This window comes from Vulpes vulpes, chromosome 14 (genome assembly GCF_048418805.1).
Source record: "Vulpes vulpes isolate BD-2025 chromosome 14, VulVul3, whole genome shotgun sequence".
NCBI lineage: Eukaryota > Metazoa > Chordata > Mammalia > Carnivora > Canidae > Vulpes > Vulpes vulpes.
In genome coordinates this window covers 14,581,520-14,606,421 of record NC_132793.1, presented here as the reverse complement: position 1 = coordinate 14,606,421, position 24,902 = coordinate 14,581,520, and the positions used below count along the sequence as shown (strand labels likewise).

Sequence of the window (24,902 nt, the reverse complement as noted above, 5' to 3'; positions counted from 1 at the left end):
CGTCGCGCTTCCGGGCCGGCTCGCGGCGCCCTCCAATGACGTCACAGGGCCACTTTCCGGCCGGTGGCAGAGTCGGGCTGAGGTTGTAGGGGCCGGGAGAGCCATGGGGGCCACTGGCGACGCCGAGCAGCCGCGGGGACCCGGCGGGGCAGAGCGGGGCGGCTCCGAGCTGGGCGACGCGGGCGCAGCGGGGCAGCTGGTACTCACGGTGAGGGCGCCCCCGGGAAGGCCGGGGCTGGGGCTGGGCCTGGGCTCGGGCCGGCTGGGCCTCGGGCTCCCGGGACGCTGGCCCGCGGGCGAGAGAACGCGGCGGCTGGTGCTGCCCAGGGCGTTGGCGTTTTCGCAGTCCGACCACCCGGATTCAAATTCTGGTGCCGCCCTCCTGGCTAGGCGATGTGAGCCGGTCCTGTCACCTCTGAGCTCCGGTTTCCTCTTCTGTAAAATGAGGATGATTAGTGCCTGCCTCGTAAAGTTGTTACGGGGATGGGGTGTAAAGGCGAGCAGAGCGCCCAGCACGCCAGCAGCCCCAGAGTGGTCCCTCGGTAAACACTGGTTCCTTCCCCCTCCCATCCCAGAAAGGGTGGGGTTGGGACTTTTCGAGGCAGGAAACTTCAGTTCCTCCACCCCGGCAGGACCGGGGTGCCCTCCCGCCTGCCCGAGGGTGGGAGAGCTGCTGACAGTACCTGAGAAGCAGAGGTGTCCACGTTTAACTTCATACTCACTCTCCACCTGTACCTAGTGTCACAAGCCTCGGTGACATCTGTTCCCTTGGTCCCCACAGAACCCTTGGAACATAATGATAAAGCACAGGCAGGTGCAGCGAAGGGGCCGCCGCTCACAGATGACAACAAGGTAAGGCTGGGCCCGAGTATCGACCTCCCCGGCATTGATTGGCTTGGATGGCACCTTGGGGTCCCCACTACACAGAGCTGAAGAGAGATCAGCAGCTGTTAGAAGGAGCAATGGACTAGGAAAAAGGAGACTCGGCTTTTGTCACTCTGGATGTGACCTTGGTTGAATCATTGCCACCTCTGAACTTTTGTACAAAATAGGAATCATGAATTCAGCAGTGCCTAAGATCCTAACACTCACTCGCTCTGTGGTTGAGGGTTCTAAAGAGGCAAAATAGCATAGAGGTTTAGAAAAAAGTGGGGCTGGGGCACCTGGGTGGCTCAGTGGTTGAGCGTCTTTCTTCAGCTCAGGACATGCTGTCAGTCCAGGGATGGAGTCCTGCCATGCTGTCAGTCCTGTATGGAGCCTGCTTCTCTCTCTGCCTGTGTCTGCCTCTTTCTGTGTGTCTCTCATGAATAAATAAAATCTTTTTTTTTTTTTTTTTTTTTTTTTTAAGAAAAAAGTGAGGCTAATAGTAGTATTTATCTCGGTGAAGGGAGAGAGCACAATGGACCTATGGGATCCTGATTAAATTTCTTGACCTGAGTAGTGATTAAGTGGATGTTCACTAAACCTATTTGGTAAAGTATATAGACTTTGTATTTCATAAAACACTTTAAAAAATAGTACTTTTTTTGTAGGGTTCTTATGAAAATGGAATAAAGCCATACATATGTTTCGTTTGCACAGAACCTGGGCACATAGCTTGTTTTCAATAGAAGCTATTACTGTTATTAAAGGAGCCTGTGTCAGTAATTGGCTGGGCAGGGATCTCTGGGTGGCACAGTGGTTTGGCGCCTGCCTTTGGCCCAGGGCACGATCCTAGAGACCCAGGATCGAATCCCACATCAGGCTCCTGCTCTGTCTCTCTCTGCCTCTCTCTCTCTCTCCTCTCTCTGTGACTATCATAAAAAATAAATAAATAAATAAAATTAAAAAAAAAAAATAATTGGCTGGGCAGACTAGGAAAGATATGTTTGGGACATGACCCCTGACTGTGTCTCCCTCCTGAATGCAGTTTCACAGATCCTGCCATTTCCATGGACCTCCTTCGAGCTGTCCTGCAGCCTAGCATCAACGAGGAGATCCAGACGGTCTTCAACAAGTATATGAAGGTGAGAGATACAGAGATGCAAGGGCAGGCCTTTCCTACATTACAATCCCCCTGGCTCTTTTTGGTACAAAAAGATGAGTCAGGTTTTCCAATTCTGAACCCCTGAGAACTTTTTTCACCCTCTTTAGAGGTAATTTGAATACCTCTTTCGCCAAGCTATTATGAGGATAAAATAATTTAAGTTTAATGTGCTCTGCACCATGTTACAAACAAGTGTCTTTCTTATTTGTTTAACAGGATCAACATTATTATTATTTAAAATTCCTTTCTAGGCCTATAAATAAACTTCCACATGACTCTACCTGATTGTCCCCTAGATGCTTGAAACAGCATATCCAGAGCTGAACTCTTTCTTCCTAAACCTCTTCCTCTTATGTTTGTTTATTTATTCAAGAAGCATGTACTGAGCACCCACCATTATAGCAGGCACTGAGGATGCAGCAGCAAACAAAATGAACAGTGTCTCTGCCCTCTTTAAACAAATAAGTACTATGCTAGGAAATACCAGAGAGAAGGGGGAGAGAGTAACCAGTGGGGAACAGTAGTGCTGTTTCATAGATTGTGCCCAGGAAAGCCACATGTGAGCAGACACCTGAATAAAGGGAGAGAAAAACAGGCTATGTGGACACATCAGGGGAAAACACCCTAGGCAGAGGGAACATCAGGGGAACACACCCTGAGGCAGGAGTGTGCTTGGACACTCAAAGCAACAAAGTCTCGGGCAGCCCCAGTGGCTCAGCGGTTTAGTGCCACCTTCAGCTCAGGGTGGGATCCTGGAGACCTGGGATCAAGTCCCATGTCGGGCTCCCTGTGTGGAGCCTGCTTTTCCCTCTGCCTGTGTCTCTGCCTCTCTCTCTCTCTCTCTCTCTCTCTCTCTTTCTAATGAATGAATACATAATATCTTTGAAAAAAAAAAAGTCTCCAGTGTGACTAGAGCAGACTGAGCCAGGAGGAGGAGAATAGGAGAGGTAATCAAAGAAAATAGGGGCCCAGTTCATGCAGAACCTTTGAGGCCATGGTAAGGATATTGGGATATACTCTGAGTAAAATAGAGGCCCTTGGAGACTTTTGGGCAGAGCACTGGATCTAAACTTTTTTTTAATCTAAACATTTTTTTAAATATTTTTTATAGATTTTATTTATTCATGAGACACAGAGAGAGAGAGGCAGAGACACAGGCAGAGGGAGAAGCAGGCTCCATGCAGGGAGCCCAACGTGGGACCTGATCCCAGGTCCCAGGATCATGCCCCGCCAAAGGTGGCGCTAAACCACTGAGCCACCAGGGCTGCCCTGATTTAAACATTTTTAAAGGGTCAGTCTGACTGATGTGAATCACCTGCAGGAGAATCAGGAGGCTTGAGAGGATAGTGCCTTGAGTGTTAGCAGTAAGGGTATTGGGAAAGAATCCCATTCCATGTGTATTTTAAAGGGGTGTGGGAGGTTCAGTCAGTTAAGTGTCTGCCTTTGGCTCAGCTCGTGGTCTTAGGGTTCTCAGCTTAAGCCCTTCATCAGGCTCCCTGCTCAGTGGGGAGTCTGCTTCTTCCTGCCTCTCCCTTCACTTGTGCTCACTCTCTTCTTTCTCTCTGTCAAATAAATAAAAATATTTATTTTTTTTAAACATTTTTTAAAAGAATTTATTTATTTATTCACAGCCACAGGGAGAGAGGGGGCAGAGACACAGACAGAGGGAGAAGCAGGCTCCATGCAGGGAGCCTGATGTGGGACTTGATCCCGAGTCTCCAGGATCACACCCCAGGCTACAGGCAGCGCCAAACCGCTACACCACCGGGGCTGCCCATAAAAATCTTTAAATAAAAAATAAATAAGACAAAGGTATTGCTGATGATTCAGATGTGCAGAGTAAAAGAACAACTAAAGTAATCTCGCAAGTTATCTGTCCAGGGCAGCTATAACAACAATGTTGCCACTGACTTGATATGTGGAAAACAGGAACAGGCAGGGGGAATCAGGAGCTCAGTTTTGGACACGTGAAGTTTGAATTGGACTACATTCACTTAGAAACCAGAAACCAAGGGCTCTGCCTTTCCTTCACCTTCTCTATCCAGTCACAGAGTCCTGTACATTCCACTTCACAATCTGTCTTGCATACCTTTTTTCTTCCTCACCTCTGCCTTGGTTCAAGGCTCCTACTACAATTTCCAACTGCTGCTCTTCTTCCCCTGCATCCATACAGCTGCCAGTGACCTCTAAAGTGTAAATATAAGGATGTCACTCCTCTTTAAAATCCCTTGGGGATCCCTGGGTGGCTCAGCGGTTTAGCGCCTGCCTTTGGCCCAGGGCGCGATCCTGTAGTCCTGGGATCGAGTCCCACGTTGGGCTCCCGGCATGGAGCATGCCTCTCCCTCTGCCTGTGACTCTGCCTCTCTCTCTCTCTCTATCATAAATAAATAAAATATTTTAAAAAATAAATAAAATAAAATAAAATCCCTTGGTGGGCACCTGGGTGGCTCAGTCAGTTAGGCACCTGCCTTCAGCTCAGGTCATGGTCTCTGGGTCCTGGGATTGAGCCGCATGTCAGGATCCCTGCTCCCTGCTCAGGAGCTCTGCTTCTCCCTCTTCCTCTGTCCCTCCCCCTACTCATGCTTGCATGTGCGCTCTCTCTCTCTCTCTCTCTCTCAAATAAAATCTTAAAAAGAAAAAAATCCCTTGGTGACTTTCCATTACCTTCTAGATAAAACCTAGATTCCTTAACATGGCACATAGGGCTTGCTATAATCAGACCCCAGCCATACTTCGCTGTATACCCTGTTACCACTACCCCTAATTATTGCATATTCTAGACTGCACCATGTATTCTCCTACCTCACCTTTACATATGCAGAAGTAAAGAGTTTAAGCTACTCGGAAAAGACTAGGCCAAGATTCAGTCCAGGATTGCCTGCCTCCAAAGCCCTCTCCTTATTGCTTCCCAATAGCAGATACCATAATTCAACAACTTTTTCTCCTGGACAAATGCTGGATAGACACAATTTTTAACTCTGGGCTCCCTTCTTAATATAATCTGTCAGGATACCTCTTTATCACCCTTGTTTTCAGACAAGAGGCTTGATTATACCCTCACTTCAGGTAAGTTCACACTGCTGACTGACCTCCTCTGATCACTTTGTTTGGCAATGTCCCCAAATTTCAAGTATCCAATGTCTTAAAAATGGTTAGGATAGGGATCCCTGGGTGGCGCAGCGGTTTGGCGCCTGCCTTTGGCCCGGGGCGCAATCTTGGAGACCCGGGATCGAATCCCACGTCGGGCTCCCGGTGCATGGAGCCTGCTTCTCCCTCTGCCTGTGTCTCTGCCTCTCTCTCTCTCTGTGTGTGACTATCATAAATAAATAAAAAAAAAAAAATTTAAAAAAAAAATGGTTAGGATAATAACTTCTAGGTATGGCTGATCTCATTTAAGACATTATTCATCATTATTGCTTTATTTCTGCGATTATTAAATGCATCCCTATTTTTTTTAATATTCTAATATATCTTATAAAATAGATTGATGGATGGACAAAGGCATGAGTAAATAGATATGTGATAACAAATGCAGTAAAATGTTAATTATAGACTAAACATGGTAGATGTTAGTGTTCACTGATGGAATAATTCAACTTGATGTTTGAAATTTTTCATAAAATATTGCGGAAAATAATACAGATATTTTAAAAAGTAAAACCTAAAATCACTAAAACTTCCTAGAGATACCAAACTACTAACAGTGACTATAGGTCTCCTATATTTATTTATGGGCAGGTACGTGTGGACACGTTCAAAAAGTACATGGCATTATTTTACACACACTGTTCTACAACTCGATGTTTTCATTTAATGATATAATTTGGTCAAGTTTCTAGATCATGGTTCTTTTTTTTTTTTTTTAAGTAATCTCTAGGCCCAACTTGGGGCTTAAGCGCACAACCATGAGAGCAAAAGTCATGTGCTCTACTGACTGAGCCAGCCAGGTACCCCATCAGCCTGATTTGTTTGTAACAGTTGCAGAGTACCCTATTGTATGAAGGTACCACAATTTAATTCTATAGTTTCAAGAACATTTGGATTATTTTCAGTTTTTCTCTATTACAAATAGTGCTATGCTCAACATTTGGAGGGTACATGTTCATTCACTTGTGAGAGTCTCTCTGGGGGATAGATTTCTAGAGATGAATTGGTGGGTAGAAAGGAAAACAAGGGCATCTGTTTTCCTAATGGCTCAGTCCATTAATCATCTGACTTCAGCTCACATCATGATCTCGGTCCTGGGATCAAGCCAAATCTGGCTCCCTACTCAGTGGGAAGTCTGCTTCTCCCTCTCCCCCTCCACCCCACTCGTGTGTGTGCACACATGCACATGCTCTCTTTCAAATAAATGAATAAAATATTTTTTTCTTAAAAAAGGAACGGAAAACATCTTCTCTCAAGAAAATTTCTGTCCAGAAGCTTGTACAATTTTGTTTTTCTCCCAGCAGCATTTGCAAATGCCTTCTGTGGGACCAGATTTCATTCTTAGGTTCAGAGATTGCTTTCAGTCACCCCCTGTATGTTCATTACACTTCCCACCTCACAGGCTGGCTGTGAAGAATCCAGATTGTTTTAGCTAGCTTTCACTTACCTACTTACCCAGTAATCAATATTGAACACTAGTATTAATCTCTAGTTCTTAGGGGTTTGTTTTATTTTTGTTTGTTTTATTTTTTTCATTAGGGTTTTTCTTTTAAAATGAAATTCATGGGATGCCTGGGTGGCTCAGCGGTTAAGCGCCTGCATTCAGCTCAGGGCATGATCCTGGAGTTCCAGGATCGAGTCCTACATCGGGCTTCCTGCACAGAGCCTGCTTCTCCCTCTGCCTATGTCTCTGCTTCTCTTTGTGTCTCTCATGAATAAATGAATATAATCTTTAGATGAATGAAATGAAATGAAATTTCATCTGACCATTTGTTTAATTTGGCCTGAAGAATTTGTGAGGTTTCTAATCCAAACCTTCTTGTTCTTCTCCTTGGTTGGACATTAACGATAGCAGGCATTTGACCTTGCTAAATATAAAATGAAAGTACATCCCCTTGGGGAATAGCTGGCTCAGGCAGTACAGCATGCAACTCTTTTTTTCTTCTCTCTTTTTTTAAGATTGATTGATTGATTGATTTATGAGAATGTGAATGGAGGGAGGTCAGAGGGAGAGAAAGAAGCAGACTTCCCACTGAGCATGAAACCTGGTGTGGATCTCAGTCTCACAACCCTGAGATCATGACCTGAGCTGAAATCAAGAGTCGGCCTGCTCAACCAGGCACCCCACGCATGGAACTCTTAATCTCAGGGTCATGAGTTCAAGCCCCAGGTTGGGGGGTATGGAGCCTACTTAAAATTTTTTAAAGAAACAAAGAAAATACATCCCCATAGTTGTCTCCCATAATAGGAGCAGTGGTTATAGGTGCAGAATTTTTCTGTATGACATTGTCTTCTAAAGACACTACTCGGACTCTTATTATGAATGTGTTTCCAAGTGCCTCCACTTGGGACTTCCCATCACCTCTTCCTCAGTGTTTTCAGGCTCCAGCTCTCCCTCATCCCCACTGGAGGAACTTTGTCCCTTTACCTTCCCCTGCTGATTGAGACTGCTGGTGTCCATGGACTCTGACCAGGTCTCATGCTGCCAGTCCCAATTGGGCAAACTCAGAATTCAGGGAGGACCTTCTGCTCTCAGACTCTTCTGGCCTGCCCTGGGTTGTTCACTGCAGGCACTGTCATTCTTCTCTCTTCTGCAGAACTAATACAGATATATTGTAAAAATTGAGAGACTATATGGGATCCCTGGGTGGCGCAGCGGTTTAGCGTCTGCCTTTGGCCCAGGGCGCGATCCTGGAGACCCGGGATCGAATCCCACATCGGGTTCCCGGTGCATGGAGCCTGCTTCTCCCTCTGCCTGTGTCTCTGCCTCTCTCTCTCTTTCTCTTTCTCTCTCTCTGTGTGACTATCATAAATAAATAAAAATTGAAAAAAAAATTGAGAGACTATAGATAAGCAAAAAAAGAAAGAAATCATCCATAATGTCACCACACTTTTAACATTAATGCTATAATGACCAGGCTCTGGGCACTTCGATGATCATTACCCTCCTTAAGACAGGATAAAGTACAGCCTAGGATTGGACTCTAAATCTGTCTAATGTGAAAGCCACATTCATAATCGCTTTTCCCTTCTGTATGAGAGTAAGACAAAAGCTTCTCTTTCATAATCAGTTTCCTTCAAGTTGTTGCAAATTAGCAGATCTTCTGACGTTGTCTTCTGTTGCACTTCTCCCTAGTTCTTCCAGAAGGCAGCACTGAATGTCAGAGACAATGTCGGGGAAGAAGTGGACGCAGAGCAGCTGATCCAGGAGGCCTGTCGGAGCTGCCTGGAGCAGGTGAGACCTGAAGGGACAAGAGATGCAGAGATGTAGGCCTGGGCTTAGTCCTCAGGGCTTTGGTAAGAAGTGTGGTCACTTCTGTGATATTTTGGGAGATGTCTGACAAGCCACTAACCTCCAGAGAGGACCTGGAGCTGTTGCTGATAGAAGGGAAGTGGCTACTCTGTGCCAGGTGCCAGGATAGATGCTTTCACACGCTTTAGTTCATTGGCTTCCCAGAAGGCATATTTTAATCCCTAGTGTCCAGATGAAGAAACTGGCTCAGAACAAGCCAGAGGTAGAATAGCTGGGGACTCTCTCACCTCTGCAAGTGGTGACTTCACTCTCCAAGTAGTCATAGCCCCTTTTGGTACTGTGGGGCCTGTCACCCTTTCTGCCTCCCTGCCTCATGGGCTGTGCTCAGGAGGCATGACATCAGGTCTAAAAATGCCCATGTTCCCAAAACAGAAGTGAACCTGTTTGCGCTGTCAGCTGTTCTTATTAATAGGAATTGTCAGCATCACCCAGATTCTGTACTTGACTGTGAAACCACTAGCTGTTAGAGATGGAAATTTCTTCACACTCAGAGCCACAGACTGGTTTGAGCTTAGTCCTAAGAGGGTGATTCTCAGGAAAGGGAGAGTAATGTCTTCTGGAAGGTAGGCTGGCTAGCCTGCTCAGGCACAGCCTCAGAAATGAGCAAGACCAGGGCCTGAGCCTCAGCTTTGGAGAGGGCGGAACTATATCATTAGTACAATAAAAGCTCATCTGGAAAAAAAAAAAAAAAGCTCATCTGTTTCTCATGGTCTTACATTTAAGCTAACCAGACTCATAGGAGGCCAACTCATTACTTCACTCTGGGACTGTAGTATGTTATAGTCATTTATAACATCTGCTGATGATAAAACATGGCAGTTTGTTAATGGTCTTATAAGTTTGAACTGAATCAAAATTAAATTGATAAACCTTCAGTCTCAGCCGCATCCCAGAATGCTTTCTTGAGTTTTTTACCTCTCCAGCTAGTATATACTGAGAGCTTCCTGTGTGCCATTTCTGTGCCAGGCCCCAACAGCGCTGTCAAAACAGACATAGTCTTTACCCCCCAGATTCCTGATGTTGCTCCATTAATTGTACAATAGATCTGGAATTAGGAACTGTTCTAAATGCTCTCAGCATATGAGGCAATGAAGAGTACACTAAAAGGTGCAGAGCTTGGGGGCAAAAGAAAGCAGAGTCCATCCAAGAGACACAAAGAAGCCAAGGTTACTAGTTTCAGAGAGTGGAGAGAATGATACATGGTGAGGTTGGAAAGGTAAGCAGAGACCAAATCAAGCCAAATGATAGGTGTGGAGTTTTAAGCAAAAGAGCTACCTACTGAGATTTGCATTTTGAAAGCTCACTCTGGGGGATCCCTGGGTGGCTCAGCGGTTTGGCACCTGCCTTTGGTCCGGGGCGTGATTCTGGGGTCCCGGGATCGAGTCCCGCATTGGGACTGCGTGGAACCTACTTCTCCCTCTGCCTGTGTCTCTGCCTCTCTCTGTGTGTCTTTCTTGAATAAATAAATAAATAAAATCTAAGAAAGAAAGGAAGGAAGAAAAGAGAAGAGAAAAGAAAAGAAAAGAAAGCTCACTCTGGTGGCCAGAAGGAGATTGGTTTGGGAATTTGCCCTAGAGATTGGAAGGGAAATGTCTGAAACTCTTCAGGAGTCTCCATGAAAGACAATATTAAAGTGAACTGGGCACGATCTGTACTTCCAGATCGTGGATGGGTACACCTTTACAGTCTCCTGAGTCCCTGCATCTACCTCGTGCAGTCCCCCTTGCCAGTTTTGATATGACTGGGAAGCTGGAGTGTGGAACAGAGACAGTGGGTGATCAGAGCATAGGAATCAGAACACAGGAAAGTAGAAAGCCCAAAGTCCAGCTGGAAACCAGACAAATCAAGAAACTTCAAACAAGTCTTTTTTGACCTTTCTGTTCCTCAGTTTCCTTATCCCTAAAATTGAGAGTAAGAATCCCAGTGGTTTGCTTTGAGGATCAAATGAGAAAATAAATACACATCTACTACTAGCACTGTGGGTGCATACAACACAGAACCTGCTAGATATTAAATACTTGGAAGTTCTATTCATAATTATAATACACAACTGCCTCACAACAAAGCCTGGCTTTAGGTTGCCCAGGATACTTGGAAGTTCTTCAGGGTCCCCTTGTCTAAACTGCATACAGAACTTCTTGTTGCATGAAGAGATTCTTCAGACTGGACGTGAGACAATTAGAGAGGGGTTTTTGTTTGGGTTTTGTTTGCTTGTTTGCACTTGAAGCACCACATCATTGGCCATCTCAGTCATGCTCCCTAATCTCCTTAGCTACCCCTTTCTGGCAATTTCTTAGGGAGAAATGGCTAATCTATTCTGTAACCCTTTGCCTTGCATTTTTTGTTTGCATGGTAGTTTTTGTTTGTTCATTTTAATCAAGTAATATACATCTGTTAAGAAAAATGTGGCATGGGGCTCCTGGATGACTTGCAGTTCAGTGTCTGCCTTGGGCTCAGGGCGTGAACCCGGGGTCTTGGGATCGAGTCCCAAATTGGGCTCCCTGCAAGGAGCCTGCCTCTCCCTCTTCCTGTGTTTCTGCTTCTTTCTCTCTGTCTCTCATAAATAAATAAAATATTTAAAAAAAGAAGAAGAAAGAAAAAAGAAAAATGTGGCATGATAGTTAAGAATGCAGGCTTTCTCTTGATTTGCACTGTCCAGATAGGAGTCCTGACTTTACCACTGACTGGCTGTATGACTTGAGGTGAGTTACCTCACCTTACTAAATCTCAGTTTTCTCATCTGCAAAATGGATATATAGGATTGTTTTGTTTTGTTTTGTTTTTTTAAGATTTTTTTTTTAATTTTTTTTTTATTTATTTATGATAGTCACACACAGAGAGAGAGAGGCAGAGTCACAAGCAGAGGGAGAAGCAGGCTCCATGCACCGGGAGCCCGACGTGGGATTCGATCCCGGGTCTCCAGAATCGCGCCCTGGGCCAAAGGCAGGCACCAAACCGCTGCGCCACCCAGGGATCCCTTTTTTTAAGATTTTATTTATGAAAGACGCAGAGAGAAAGAGAGGGACCTGGGACCTGTGGTAATACTCTTAAAGCATTTGATCAGTAACAAAGACTCAGTAAATGTTACCTGCTGCTAGTTTATATTAAGATTAGACAACATAGGGATGCCTGGATAGCTCAGTGGTTGAGTGTCTGCCTTCAGCTCAGGGCATGATCCTGGAGTCCAGGGATCGAGTCCTGCATCTGGCTCCCTGCATGGAGCCTGCTTCTCTGCCTATGTCTCTGCCTCTCTCTCTCTCTCTCTCTCTGTCTCTCTCATGAATAAATAAATAAAATCTTTTTTAAAATAAATAAATAAAAATAAAATTAGACAATATAAATCCTAAGGAAGAAAACTAAGATTTCTAATAATCTCATTACCAGCAATAACTTCTATTAACGTTTTAGTACATTTTTTTTAGTTTCCCTCTGTATATTTTTGTACACATGCATTCATTCACTGGGCACTAGGAATGCAATGAGGAGCAAATACCACTTTTGAACCCATGGTCTCCTTTAGCTGCCACACTGTCTCTGTTCCCTTTGACAGCTCAACTTTGGGGAAGGTGGCTGTTGCTGGTTCCACTTTGTCACCTCCTGTTCATTCTTTTGCTCATTTTGTTCAGTCCCCACCACTTCACTGAAACCCCTCTTTTATATCAGGGTGATCAGTAACCTCCATGTTTTCAAATCCTGTGGACCCTAACTATCCTCAGTTTACCCAACTTCTTGGTAGCATTTGTCACAGGGGATCATTTCATGTCTCTTGGAACACTCCTTTCTCACTTCCAGTGCCTTGACTTTACATCCACTCATCCTTGGCTTCCTGGACCAGCTCATCTTCTCTTCTGTGGTTCACTCTCGTTCTAGCTGATTCCCTCCAGTCCTGACACTTTAAACCAGTTTAACTGTTGTTAATTCCCAGATGTGTGTATCAGCCCTGAGATGCTTCCATTTTTGCCTTCTCCCCATCCATTCTCACAGCAGCCAGACCTATCCTTTTATAGATGAACCAGAGTGTGTTCCCCTCCTCTTTAAAACCCAGTGACTTCCCACTGCAAGCAGAATAAAACCCTGATGCCTCAACGTGATCACCAGAGCCCTACCTGGACTGGCTCCTGCCCGTTTCTTTAACTCATCCCATCACTCCCTCATTGGCTGTCTTCTAGCTGTACTGGAATCCTTTCTGCTTCTCCAGTTACACCAAGCTCAGGGTCTTTGCACTTGCTGTTCTGTCCTTAACTCTTTCAATAGCTGCCTCCTTTTCTTCAGATTTAGCTCAAATATTGCCTCATCAGAGAAGCCTTCCTTGGCCACTCCATCTATAGTAGCTCCCCAGGACACCTAGGTGACTCATCAGTTAAGGTCTGCCTTTGGCTCAGGTCATGATCTCTGAGTCCTGGGATTGAGCCCCAAGTCAGGCTCCCTGCTCAGCAGGGAATCTGATTCTCCCTCTCCCTATACCCCTTCCCACCGCTCATGCTCTCTCTCTCTCTCTTTCTGTGTCTCTAAAATAAATAAGTAAAATCTTTTTTAAAATAAATAAAGTAGCCCCCCCATCTCCTTCCCCACCTTCAGGTAATCTCTATCACCTTACTTATTGGTGAATTTATTTTCCCTTTCCACCCCCCACCTCTGCTGAAAGCTTGAGCTTTACAAGAGTTGAGGCCTGACCTGGTGCACTGCGGTATGCCCAGTCCTAGAATATGACTGAATATGTGGACACTGAGTGTGTGCTAAATGACTGCATGCATGAATGAAGGAGAAAATGAAGGAACAAATGGCAAAGGACCACACAGGGTTCCTATTCTTCTAAAACCTACAGTCTGGTTAGGCAGACAGTATGAATTACTGCAAAACATGCACATAATTTCACACAGAGGCTTGTACACTCTTCACCGCAATGTTTGGAGAAGGTTCATGAACCCAGTATTGGACTTAGCAAATTTGGGACCTCCACACAACAGACACCAGGAAGACTGCTATATGAATCTGGAGCTCAAAGGAGAGGCCACAGCTCAAGAGAAAAAATCATAGTCAACATTGTGTGTCAACTGTACACAAATTTTTTTTAAATATGGGCGTCATCAATTTATTGATGTTAATTGAAGCTGTGAGCATGATGAGAGCAGATAGAGTACCAAATGGAAGAAGACAGAATGAACCGCATTGAGGATGATGAGCCACCAAAGAAAGCCAACAGAGAATGGCCAGGCAAGTAGGAGGAAAACCAGGGAAGTGTCACATGCTCTACCAGCTGAGCCAGCCAGGCACCCCCCCCCCCCATATAAACTTTTGACTCCAAAAAACTACTAATGACTTATGTTGACCAGAAACTTGACCAATAATATCAACAGTTGATTAACACCTATTTTGTATATGTTTTACAGATTGTATTCTTATAGTAAAATAAACTAGAGAAAAGAAAATGTTACTAAGAAAATCATAAGGAAGAGAAAATACATTTGTAGTATTGTACTGTTTTTATTGAATTGAAAAAAATATAAGTGGGCCTGTGCAGTGCAAACCCATATTGTTCAAGGGTCAACTGTACTTAAGGTTTAAAAAAAAAAAAAAACAGGTATCTACATATATGCACATCTTGGGGTGCCTTTTACTGACCATGGAAACATTTCAACCCAGTTTGGAGTTTTAACCCAGCTGTTACCCACCAAAATAGTGACTGTTAACACTTGGTCTTTTCCCTTCAGGCTAAACTCCTGTTTTCAGATGGAGAAAAAGTAATACCCAGATTGGCCCATGAGCTTCCAGGGATAAAGGTCAGAATCACTTGTCTGTGTCTGGGGTGTTATAGGGCGAGACCGATGAAGCTGGGAGGCAGATGAACTCTGTGGACCCGGGGAGCTTCCACAGATTACGCATTCGTAGGACCAGGTCCAAATGGCATCATGCTGGGAGAGCTTCCGAGGCCCAGCCCAGGGAGGGGCCTGAGTGTACAGTCCAGGACTCTGTCTTCTCCAGCCCCCAGGGACCTGCCATTCCTAGGCACTGACTCTCCACTGACCCCTCCCTTCTATTTTTCTTCAGCGTGGCCGACAGACAGAAGAGGAATGTGCCCATCGAGGAAGCCCTGTTCCCAAAAAGGTAACTCATCTCCATATTTTCTGCCTGAGAAAAAGCCCTACAACTCCAGAAGAAGGTAGAGGGCTTCTTCCACACATGTGGGGCCTTTCTAGCATGAGAAGTATGACCCCTGGAGACTGTTAACTCTCCCTGTTCGCTCTCAAGCATCATTTGGTCTCTTTGGAAGGCCATCTCCAACAAATGACCCTGGGCCTGCCAGTGTGGTGGGCTGGGGCTTCCCACAGGGTCAGGCCTCTGACGGCTGTTCTTTCTGGCAGAGGAAAGGACGGCCTCCTGGACACATGCTGTCGAATGACCGGGCAGCCGCTGGCATGGTGTGAGTAGGGGGCAGCAGTGTGTTGAGAGTGGGGCGAGGGTGGGGCGAGGGTGGGCCTGGAGGGAGAGAGGCCAGAATTCCTCACCTGCTGAAATCAGATCCAGCTATTTGAGTCGCCATGGAGGAGGGTTAGTCTGGTTTGAGGGATGGGCAAAGAAGGCAGCAAGAAGAGGACACTATTTTATCCTGCTTTTGCCCCAGAACTGTTCAGCCCAGCTTGATTAAATACCAGAGCTGTTTTTATTGTTAGTATATATTGAATGCTCCTAACATTGCATAACTGCTCTAAACACCGTACATTATCTTTTAATCCTTGCAACCACCCTCTAGGGAAGGTGTAACTAATTTTGTAAATCAGGAAACAGAATTTTTATCCAAGGTCAACCAACCTAATGAGCAGAATTGTATTACAATGGTTTTTGAAGCAACGGAATATTTTTTTCAAATAAAACTTTATGTGGAAGTCTGATCGAGAAAGCCACACCGGTCTGGTTGGGAGCAGCAGGGACAGTCTGAAACCACTGGCTTAGGAGACAGAGCAGTGAGGCCGTCACATCATGACTGGGTCCCCCCCTTGAAGCAGCTCTGAGGCTCACAAACACAGGAGGAGGGACAGTTGCTGTTGTTCCTTCCTTTTCACAGAGGAGGAAACGACAGCTCAGAGAGCTTCCTGGACCTGCCTGCATGGCTAGGTAATCCCAGAGCCAGTCCTAGAATGGCGTTTTGTCTTCATACCTCCTCCAATGGGTTACCAGGAGGAAAGACCAGCAGGGCCAAAGCAAGAGTGTGTGAGGAACTCCCACCACCAGCAGCAGGCTTGGTCCAGTCCTAGGCCTCACCTCGGAGGAGTCACCTTTCTTCTTTCCTTCCAATCAGATGGAAACCAAAGTCCTGTGAACCAATTCGCCGAGAAGGCCCCAAGGTATGATTATATAAGCACGGCAGTGACCACTGTCCCAGAGAGACCCAGTCAAGGCCCTGGACCCACCATGAGGGATGTGTGCATGCCATTCCAGAGCCACTGAACCTATTCCCCAACCCCCACCCTGCACCTGCAACCCTGCTGGCCTCCCAGAAGATCTTAAACTGGGATTGGAACTAGGGGTGCTTAGTATATGACAGACCCTGCCCTAAATCTTTTGTATGTCATCTCATTTAATCTTTATAACAATCTTACGAGTTATATTGTTAACTCTATTGTGGTGTAGTGTATTAAGTGTTGTTATCTTAAATTAAGGCTTAGAGACCTCTTATATTAAAGCTTAGAGACCTGCTCAGAGTCACAAGCTGCCAAATGGTCAAGCCAAGTCTCAAAGCCAAGTTCCATTGCCACCAGAACCTATGCTCGTAACCATTAGCTTCTGTTGCCTCCAGAATGATTGTTGGCAAGCTCTTTTAGCAATAGAATCCTCTCTTCAAGTAAAATCACATATGGAAGCCTAGTAAGGTAGGTGAAAGTTCCATGTGCCTGGTTGAGGCTATCCCAGTAGAAATGCTCCACCTTCGGGGTTACTGGCCCTCTCTGCTCTCACCTGGTGACCATGCCTTTCGTCTTAAACTCTCCTTTAGAGCCAAAGATCATGTATTTCCCTGACCTTTCTGTTTTTCTCCAGACATTCCTTCTCTCTCTCGTGAGTTCTTCTTCAGCAGCAACCCATGTAGTGGGCATTCCTCAGAATTGTCTCACTGGCCCACTCCTGCTTCTGAAGTTGCTATGAATGATCTCATTCACTCTTAGGATCTCAGGGACCAGTGTGTGCAAAGCTGCCATACCTCTTTGTTGCACATATCTCTTTCTGGTTTAAAATTTGTCTCCTGGGGCAGCCCGGTGGCTCAGCGGTTTAGCACCACCTTCAGTCCAGAGCCTGATCCTGGAGACCTGGATCAAGTCCCACATCAGGCTCCCTGCTTGGAGCCTGCTTCTCCCTCTGCCTGTGTCTCTGCCTTTCTCTCTCTCTCTCTCTCTCTCTCTCTCTCTCTCTCTGTGCTTTCATAAATAAATAAAATCTTTAAAAAAATAAAAATAATAAAATTTGTCTCCTGCTGTCTGCTAGGCTTCCCTGCCTGGAATTTCCCTAGCACTTCAAACTCGGCCTATCCGAAGTTACAGTCAGAGTCTTTCTTCCGAGACCCTCTTTGACATTCTTGACTTTAGTCATCTTTCTCTCTTCCCCTCCTTCCGTCTATGTGCACTCAGGTCCTGGTTGATTCCACTTCACAATAGATCACAGCTTCTCTTCCCTTGTTGTCATCCTTATTGCTGTCAAAGCTCAAACCCTCATCTTCTTTCAGAAACCTTTAGTACAGCAGCCTCTAAACCACTCACTGCCTGTCATCTTGCCACTTTGAATCCATTAGCCACATTGTGGGTGAGTGAGCTGTCTTTCAAGCAAATCTGGCTCTCCCTGTTGGGAGACCTCAGTGACTCCCCAGGGCCTACAGAATAAATAAAATGTAAACCCCTAAAAGCAGCACACCCAGGCCTAGCCCCTCACTGCCCCTCTCCAATCTCATCTGTTACCACTCCCTAATCTGTGCTCTCTCGCCTTATAGCAGCACAGAATTGCTTGTGGTTTCTCCAGCATGCCAAGTCCACTCTCACTTCCTGCCATTCATCCTATATTGGTCTTTCTTCCTCCCATCTGCCCTTCCACAATTAACTTGGGAATTTACTCTATAAGGGAACCTTCCTGTTGCCCTCCCCCATGGCATCCTTCACATCCAACACCTATATCCCTACCTGTCTCATGCTGGTATAATTATCTATACAGGGCACCTGGATGGCTCAGTAGTTGAGCATCTGCCTTTGGCTCAGGTCATGATCCCAGGGTCTCAGGATCAAGTTCCACATCAGGCTCCCCACAAGAAGCCTGCTTCTCCCTCTGCCTATGTCTCTGGCTCTCTCTGGCTCTCATGAATGAATAAATACAATCTTAAAAAAAAAAAAAAAAAGTTATCTATACATTACGTCTGCGGCCCCGGAGACCAGAGACTATATCTTACCTCTTTATTGTCAGTACTTGGTTTCTTGAATCAGCGGTTTGGAATAGTAGATGAGGACGGATGGTGGTAGGAGAAGGCAGGAGAAGAGTATTTCTATCCTGCCCACCAGGTCAGCCTCATCCTCATCAGTCTCTGTCTTTTGCATAGTGGGACCCAGCCCGGCTGAATGAATCTACCACCTTTGTGTTGGGATCTCGAGCCAACAAGTAAGTTTAAGAGTTTTGGCACTGAGGGAGGGGGCACCCCAGGGGCTCACCCATAGGACTGTAGCTGCTGGAATCCTTACCACTCCTCCATTCCTTTTTAGGGCCCTGGGGATGGGGGGCACCAGAGGGAGAATCTACATCAAGCACCCCCACCTCTTTAAGGTAAGTGAAAGCTGGGAGGCAGGCAGGCCATTGCAGTGTGAATGTTGGGAGTTCTGGAGGGTACAGAGATTCTGGGAACAAATACTGATCTGGGAGTCAGGACTTCTGGGTTCCAGTTACCCCTCTGCCCTTAACCTTCACCTCTTGTAATTTACTGAACAACTCTGCCCCTCAATAACAACTACTTTCCTGGGTGTCTCAGGCAGTTAAGCATCTGCCTTCAGGTCAGGTCATGATCCCAGATCTCAGGACCAAGCCCAGCATCAGGCTCCCTGCTCAGCAGGAAGTCTGCTGCTCCCTCTGCCCTTCACCAGGCTTATGCTCTCACTCTCAAATGAATAAAATCTAAAAAACAACAACTACTTTCCTTATGTGCTTGTTGCAGACCAAACAGCATTTCACCTGCTGCACTTGCATTACCTCTGGGAGCTATCCTGTAAAATAGGGATGGCTATTATTGTTTTACAAATTAAAACACACACACACACACACACACACACACACACACACACACACAGTAAAGGCTAAATGACTTGCCCAAAGTTTTCAGCCAGTACATGGTGAGTAGACTCAGTCTTGGTCTGTCTTCAGCAAAGCCTGAGCTCTTAACCATTACCTTATTCAATTATCTATAAAATAAAGAGATTGGAGCAGGGCAGCAGTTCTAACCTTTCTCAAAGAGAGGTACTTTGGTCTCTACTATTTAAGAAAATAATAGGGAACATGATATCAGTTACCCTCTTCAATGAATTTGTGGGTTTTTTGTTTTTGTTTTTTGTTTTTAAGATTTTATTTATTTATTCATGAGAAACAGAGAGAGAGGCAGAGACATAGGCAGAGGGAGAAGCAGGCTCCATGCAGGGAGGCGGATGTGGGACTTGATCCCGGGTCCCCAGGATCAGGCCCTTGTCTGAAGGCGGTGCTAAACCGCTGAGCCACCCGGGCTGCCCGAATTTGTGTTTTTTTAATCACAAAAGTATCCAAATATATTGGAAAAATAGTAGTGCATGTGTGTTCAAGATACGCATTTTTGCATGTATACCTAAGGCTTGGAGTTCCAGAATTACAGCTCTGTCCAAGACATTCTGTGCAAGTTAAGATTCTTTGAAGGACAGACCTGCTGCTTCTACTTCTTCAGTCTTACACCCTGAGATCCTCAGCACTTAGACACTGTGGCCTACGTGCTACTTCATTTTCCTTCAAGTGTCTTCAACTCCTGCTATTCCCTCTGATGACCTTCCTCCCCTCTCTGCCCCTTCTGCAAGATCCACCTCTTCTAAAACTCTTCCTGCATCGTTCCCCCCCCCCCCCCCCCCCAGTGTATGTGCTCTGGGACCTCCTTGGAACTCCAGGAGCATAGTGGTTAAGACCATGGTTTCAGTCCTGGTTCCACTACTTAGCAGCTGTATGACCTTGGGCAAGTGGCTTCACGTTTCTTTTTCTTTTTCTTTTTTTTTTATAAATTGTTTAGTTAACATATACTGTATTATTAGTTTCAGAGATAGAGTTCAGTGATTCATTAGTTGTATATAACACCCAGTGCTCATTACATCACGTGCCTCCTTAATGCTTGTCACCCAGTTACCCCATCCTGGATCCGGGATCAAGTCCCACATCGGGCTTCTTGCATGGATCCTGCTTCTCCCTCTGCCTGGGTCTCTGCCTCTCTCTCTCTCTCTCTCTCTCTGTGTCTCTCATGAATATATAAAATCTAAGGAAAAAAAAGTGATTTTAAAAAATTAAAATGGGAGTGCCTGGCTGGCTCAGTTGGTAGAGCACTCTTGATCTTGGGGTTGTAAGTTCAAGGCCTATGTTAGGTGTAGAAGTTACTTAAAAATAAAACCTTGGGGCACCTGGGTGACTCAGTCAGTTAAGCATCTCCCTTCAGCTTAGGTCATGATCCCAAGATTCTGGGATTGAGCCCCGTGTCAGGCTCCCTGCTCAAGGGGGAGTCTGCTTCTTTCTCTCATTCTGCCTCTGTGTGCACTCTCTCTCTCTCAAATAAATAAAATATTTTTTAATAAAATCTTTAAAAACAATAATAAAAATTAAAATGAAGGATATGTGACAAAGATGTATATGGCCAGCAAAACCTAAAATATTTACTAGCTGGCCCTTTATAGAAAAAAGTAAGCTGACTACTATAAAGCTGACCACTTAGAGATTTGTCCATGTTATTAAATTTAATCTCCCTCATTTTATTTCTAACAAATAAGAATTCATAGCATAGATATCCCATAATTTTTCAATACTCCCCTATTTATTTTATGTTTTATAATGTTTATGTTTTTCCAGCAGTTTTGCTATTACAAAAAATGCTATCCCAAACATCTCATATGAACATGCGTGGGTGATTCTGCAGGATATATCCCTGGAAATAAGATTGAAACTGAGTTAGAAAATGCATACTTTTGGGGTGTCTGGATGGCTCAGCAGCTGAGTGTCTGCCTTTGGCTCAGGGCGTGATCCCACATCAGGCTTCCTGCATGGAGCCTGCTTCTCTCTCTGCCTGTGTCTCTGCCTCTCTCTCCGTGTCTCTCATGAATAAATAAATAAAATCTTAAAAAAAAAAGAAGAAGAAAAGAGGGCAGCCCTGGTGGTGCAGCAGTTTGGCGCCACCTGCAGCCCAGGGTATGATCCTGGAGACCTGGGATCGAGTCCCACATCGGGCTTCCTGCATGGAGCCTGCTTCTCCCTCTGTCTGTGTCTCTGCCTCTCTCTCTCGCTCTGTGTCTTTCATGAATAAATAAATAAAATCTTTAAAAAATAAATAAAATAAAAAAAAGAAAGAAAGAAAATGCATACTTTCAATTTTTTTTATATTACTTGGGAAGTGAAATAATTATTTAAACTCAAAGGCTAGTAGCCATACAGATTTCTCAGCTTTGTCTCTATTTCAAATGTTCTACCTATTTGATAAAACTTTTATTGAGCACTTACTGTGTGTCAGATACTATCTTTACCCTTTCTTATGCACTATCTCCTTTATCCTTAACAAGCCCCAGATAAGATAAATATTAATACTGTCTGTTTCACAGATGAAGAAGCCGAGTTTCAAGGAAATTACTGTCCAGGTTGACACCATCTACCAAAAGGCAGGAACCAGAATTTAAACCTAATTCCAAAACCAAGTTCTTGATTTTAGGGGGGGTGGGGGGGCATCTCTCTATCTCCTGGATCTGAATGCCTGTTTCCCTCCCCAAGTTAGGGAAGTTCTCAGCTATGATTTGTTCAGATACACTTTCTGGTCCTCTGTCTCTTTCAGCGCCCTCTGGAACCCCAATTAAATGTAAATTTTTCCTTCTGAGGCTGTCATTTATTTTCCTTAACCTTTCCTCATGATCTTTTAATTGTTTTTCTCTTTTTTCCTCAGCTTCCTTCCTTGCCATCAACTTGTCTTCTATGTTACTCATTCTTCTACCTCATTAACCCTCGTCGTTAGGACCTCCAGTTTGGATTGCATCTCATTTCATTTATTTTTAATTTTGGCCTGATTAGATCTAAATTCTGCAGTCATGAAGTCTCTTGAATCCTTTATGCTTTTTTCCACAGCCACCAGTAGCTTTATAATTGTGCTTCTGAATTGGTTTTCTGACATCGAATTGTAATCCAAATTCTGTAACTCTGTGGGAGAGAGTTGCTCTGATTCTTTCTTTTGTGAGGAGTTCTTTCTAGTCATTTTGCTCAGTGCAGAGTGGCTAAAAATGAGTTGTACTTGTTAGAAGCATGAACTCTTCTCTCTGTAGTGTTCCAGCTATTTAATTCTCAGGCCGAATTCGTAGGTTTTCAGGATGATTTGAAAGTTATCTAGGTAAGTTGGTAGGGACAGGTGACTTGGGGACTCTACTCTTCCACCATCTTGCCCCACCCCCTCCCAAAACAAAGTTCTTAAATCACAGTGCATCTGCCTCCCCCAGAGCATGACCTGTCCTGATTCTTGTTTCAGAAAACATGGTCACCATAACAGTTGACATGTGTGGCAAACTACCTCAGGTTATTTGAAAAGGACTTGAGCTCTAGAATAATAGTCACCAGTCTGACCAGCTGCCAGAGTGCTTGAGAAAGGAAGAGGTAGAGATTAGACATGTGCTAAACCTCTGGGATTTGGGTGCTATCCCCTGGCCTCCTGGGCTCAGCTCCGCTTGCTGTGAAGAGGTTGGCAAGTGCTCTGCATTCACCAGGCTGGGCCGAGGTCTTGGTGAGAGCTGCTCCGGGACCAAATGAGGAAACTTCCTCACACTAGGCTAACATCTGTGACTTCATCCCTCACAGTATGCAGCTGACCCCCAGGACAAGCACTGGCTGGCCGAGCAGCATCACATGCGGGCGACAGGGGGGAAGATGGTAAGCACCATTCACGCGTGCACTGTCGGAAACCCACCCAGCCCAGGGGCCAAGGCTTCAGCTATTGGTGGCAGCTTCCCTCCATGTCTGAGATTCTCAAGTCCTGATAAATGTGGAAAGGGAGACTTGTCAGGTGGAGAGAGCCCATTCCTTCATGCTGAAGACCAGACTTAATCCCTGGATTCCCTTCCCACACACTGGTCCCTCACTCCCTCCTACATCATCCCTCATATTCAGATTATATTAGCTGTGCATAAGAATGGCAGGTATATGACACACGTAACACTACTTTTCCCTCGTGGGTCCGTTGTCAGATTGCACTCATGGATCACAACTCTTCCACCAGACACAGCTGTAGGATCTTCTCCCAACACAGTGCTCCAGGCAGTATCTCCTGTCCGTGGGAGTTAGCACATGCAGTGGAACATGTTTGCCATGCCTAGCAGCCCCATATAGAATCAACTCTGCTTAAACAGTTCATAGCTTATTGAGCTACAGCCTTGGGGAAATCACTGTTGTGTTCTAAAACTGGCAGGGCCTTGTCCATCACATGCAATGTCCCCCATATGAGGACTCGGTCCCACCATGGGGACTGTTCCTATTAGAATTCAGTGGCCTTGCAGACAAACCAATGTGCCATCTCCTTTCTGGCAAGGAAAGCTGTCTTCTGTTTTACTACTCTACTTATTCCTACACCCTGTGTGAGATTTCAGGGAACTTAGCACTGATACATAAAATGCAACATAACACAAGTAAGAAATAGATGGGAAAAAGGAGAGACAGGATGTAAAGCCATGAGCAAGACTAGCTTTAAAATGGGTGGGTGTTTTTCATTGCTGACTTGGGAAACTAGCATACTTTCATGGGTTTTCTCAAATTTAGCTGTAGGTTCTTCTCAAGGACATCTCATTGGTTACATAGTTCACAGTCCTCATAAGATGAAGGCAGATTACTCAGGGGACACACAACCCTGACCCTAAGACTAGAAAGAGCTGTCTCCCACAGAAGACTTTCTCATATGATGAACAACACCCTCTGTGTGGTAAGCTTATGGAGAAGGCTCTCTCCCACTGCAGACCGTGGCATTGTGCCAGTGCCATGCTGCAGGCCCCTGGACAGTACAGCCCAGGAAGAGCCCAGGAGCAGTGCAGCTTCTCCTGTTTCCCTTTTTGCCAAGTTCAAAACCAGATCATCTCAGTTCCTAGAGTTAACATACAGCTTCCTCCTCCTGATTCCTGGTTCCCTTGTGTGTTTTGATAACTCTCTTGCCATTTCACTTTATACCACCTCAGAGTCCATTTTTAAAAGAGGAGGAGGCTGGGGGCGCCTGGGCAGCTCAGTCAGTTAAGCATCTGCCTTCTGCTCAGGAGCAGAGGAGCCTGCTTCTCCCTCTCCCTCTGATCCTCCCCCCCTGCCTCATGCTCAAGAGGAAAAGGCTATAAATAAGTCACACCAGTCCCTATTCCCTAATCCCTAAAGTTTCTATTTGAGTGAAATGTTGACTCAGGGAGCTATTCTCCAGACAGTCTCTCCCTACTCACTACTCTCCCCTCCTAAACTGTGAATTATGCCGCCCTCCCTTCCAACCCTTATATTAAGCACACGTTTAATCAAGTGTTAATGAGTTGAAGTGAACCAGAGGCAATGACCACTCTTCTTTGCTTCTGCCCCAGGCCTACCTCCTCATCGAGGAGGACATCCGGGACCTCGCGGCCAGTGATGACTATAGGTAAAACTGGTTGTCTGTCCCCTGCCCCACCCACCCCCACAGGAGCCCCTTGGGGTGACCCTGGGACCACACCCTCCTTTGCTTCAACCCCTCCTCAATGTCTGTTCCAGAGGATGCCTGGACCTGAAGTTGGAGGAGCTGAAATCCTTTGTGCTGCCCTCCTGGATGGTTGAGAAGATGCGAAAGTACATGGAGACACTACGGACAGAGAACGAGCATCGTGCTGTTGAAGCGCCTCCACAGACCTGACCGAAGCCAAGACCCCTGGCTACACTTGGCAGCCCTCCTCCAAGGCCCTGGCACCCACGTGGCCGAGGCCACTGCTGGGACTGCACCTGGATGGATCTCAGCGGCATTAAGCTGTGCCTGGGCTAGTCTGTAGTGACTCACTACAGAGCACCCCCAGACTGGCGTGTGGTTCTGTTTGTAAAGTTATCGGGTTAAGAAGCAATTAAACAGTTTGTAATAGACAGTGAGCTAGCTGTGCAGTCTGTGTTGTAGGGGCCAACAAAATACCGAGGGATCTAGAAGTGGGTGTAGGAAAAAAGGAC

At 45.5% G+C, this 24,902-nt stretch overlaps 1 protein-coding gene across 2 annotated transcripts; it reads left to right on the top strand.

The window, feature by feature from the left end:
- The first annotated feature begins 43 nt into the window (after positions 1–43).
- On the top strand, positions 44–24,827 carry DNTTIP1 (deoxynucleotidyltransferase terminal interacting protein 1). 2 transcript variants are annotated; one of them, XM_026014667.2, is made up of 14 exons: positions 44–208; positions 782–852; positions 1,910–2,006; positions 8,310–8,408; positions 14,198–14,266; positions 14,535–14,591; positions 14,849–14,905; positions 15,550–15,599; positions 15,784–15,829; positions 18,058–18,116; positions 18,218–18,278; positions 22,551–22,622; positions 24,296–24,351; positions 24,462–24,827. In XM_026014667.2, exons 1-14 carry the CDS (start codon positions 104–106, stop codon positions 24,598–24,600), a joined length of 1,038 nt encoding a protein of 345 aa, XP_025870452.1. In that variant the 5' UTR covers positions 44–103; the 3' UTR covers positions 24,601–24,827. The 2 variants fall into 2 exon arrangements, with proteins under 2 accessions (XP_025870452.1, XP_025870453.1); XM_026014668.2 differs by lacking the exon at positions 15,550–15,599 and having other exon boundaries at positions 46–208; positions 14,849–14,907.
- The last annotated feature ends 75 nt before the right edge of the window (positions 24,828–24,902 follow it).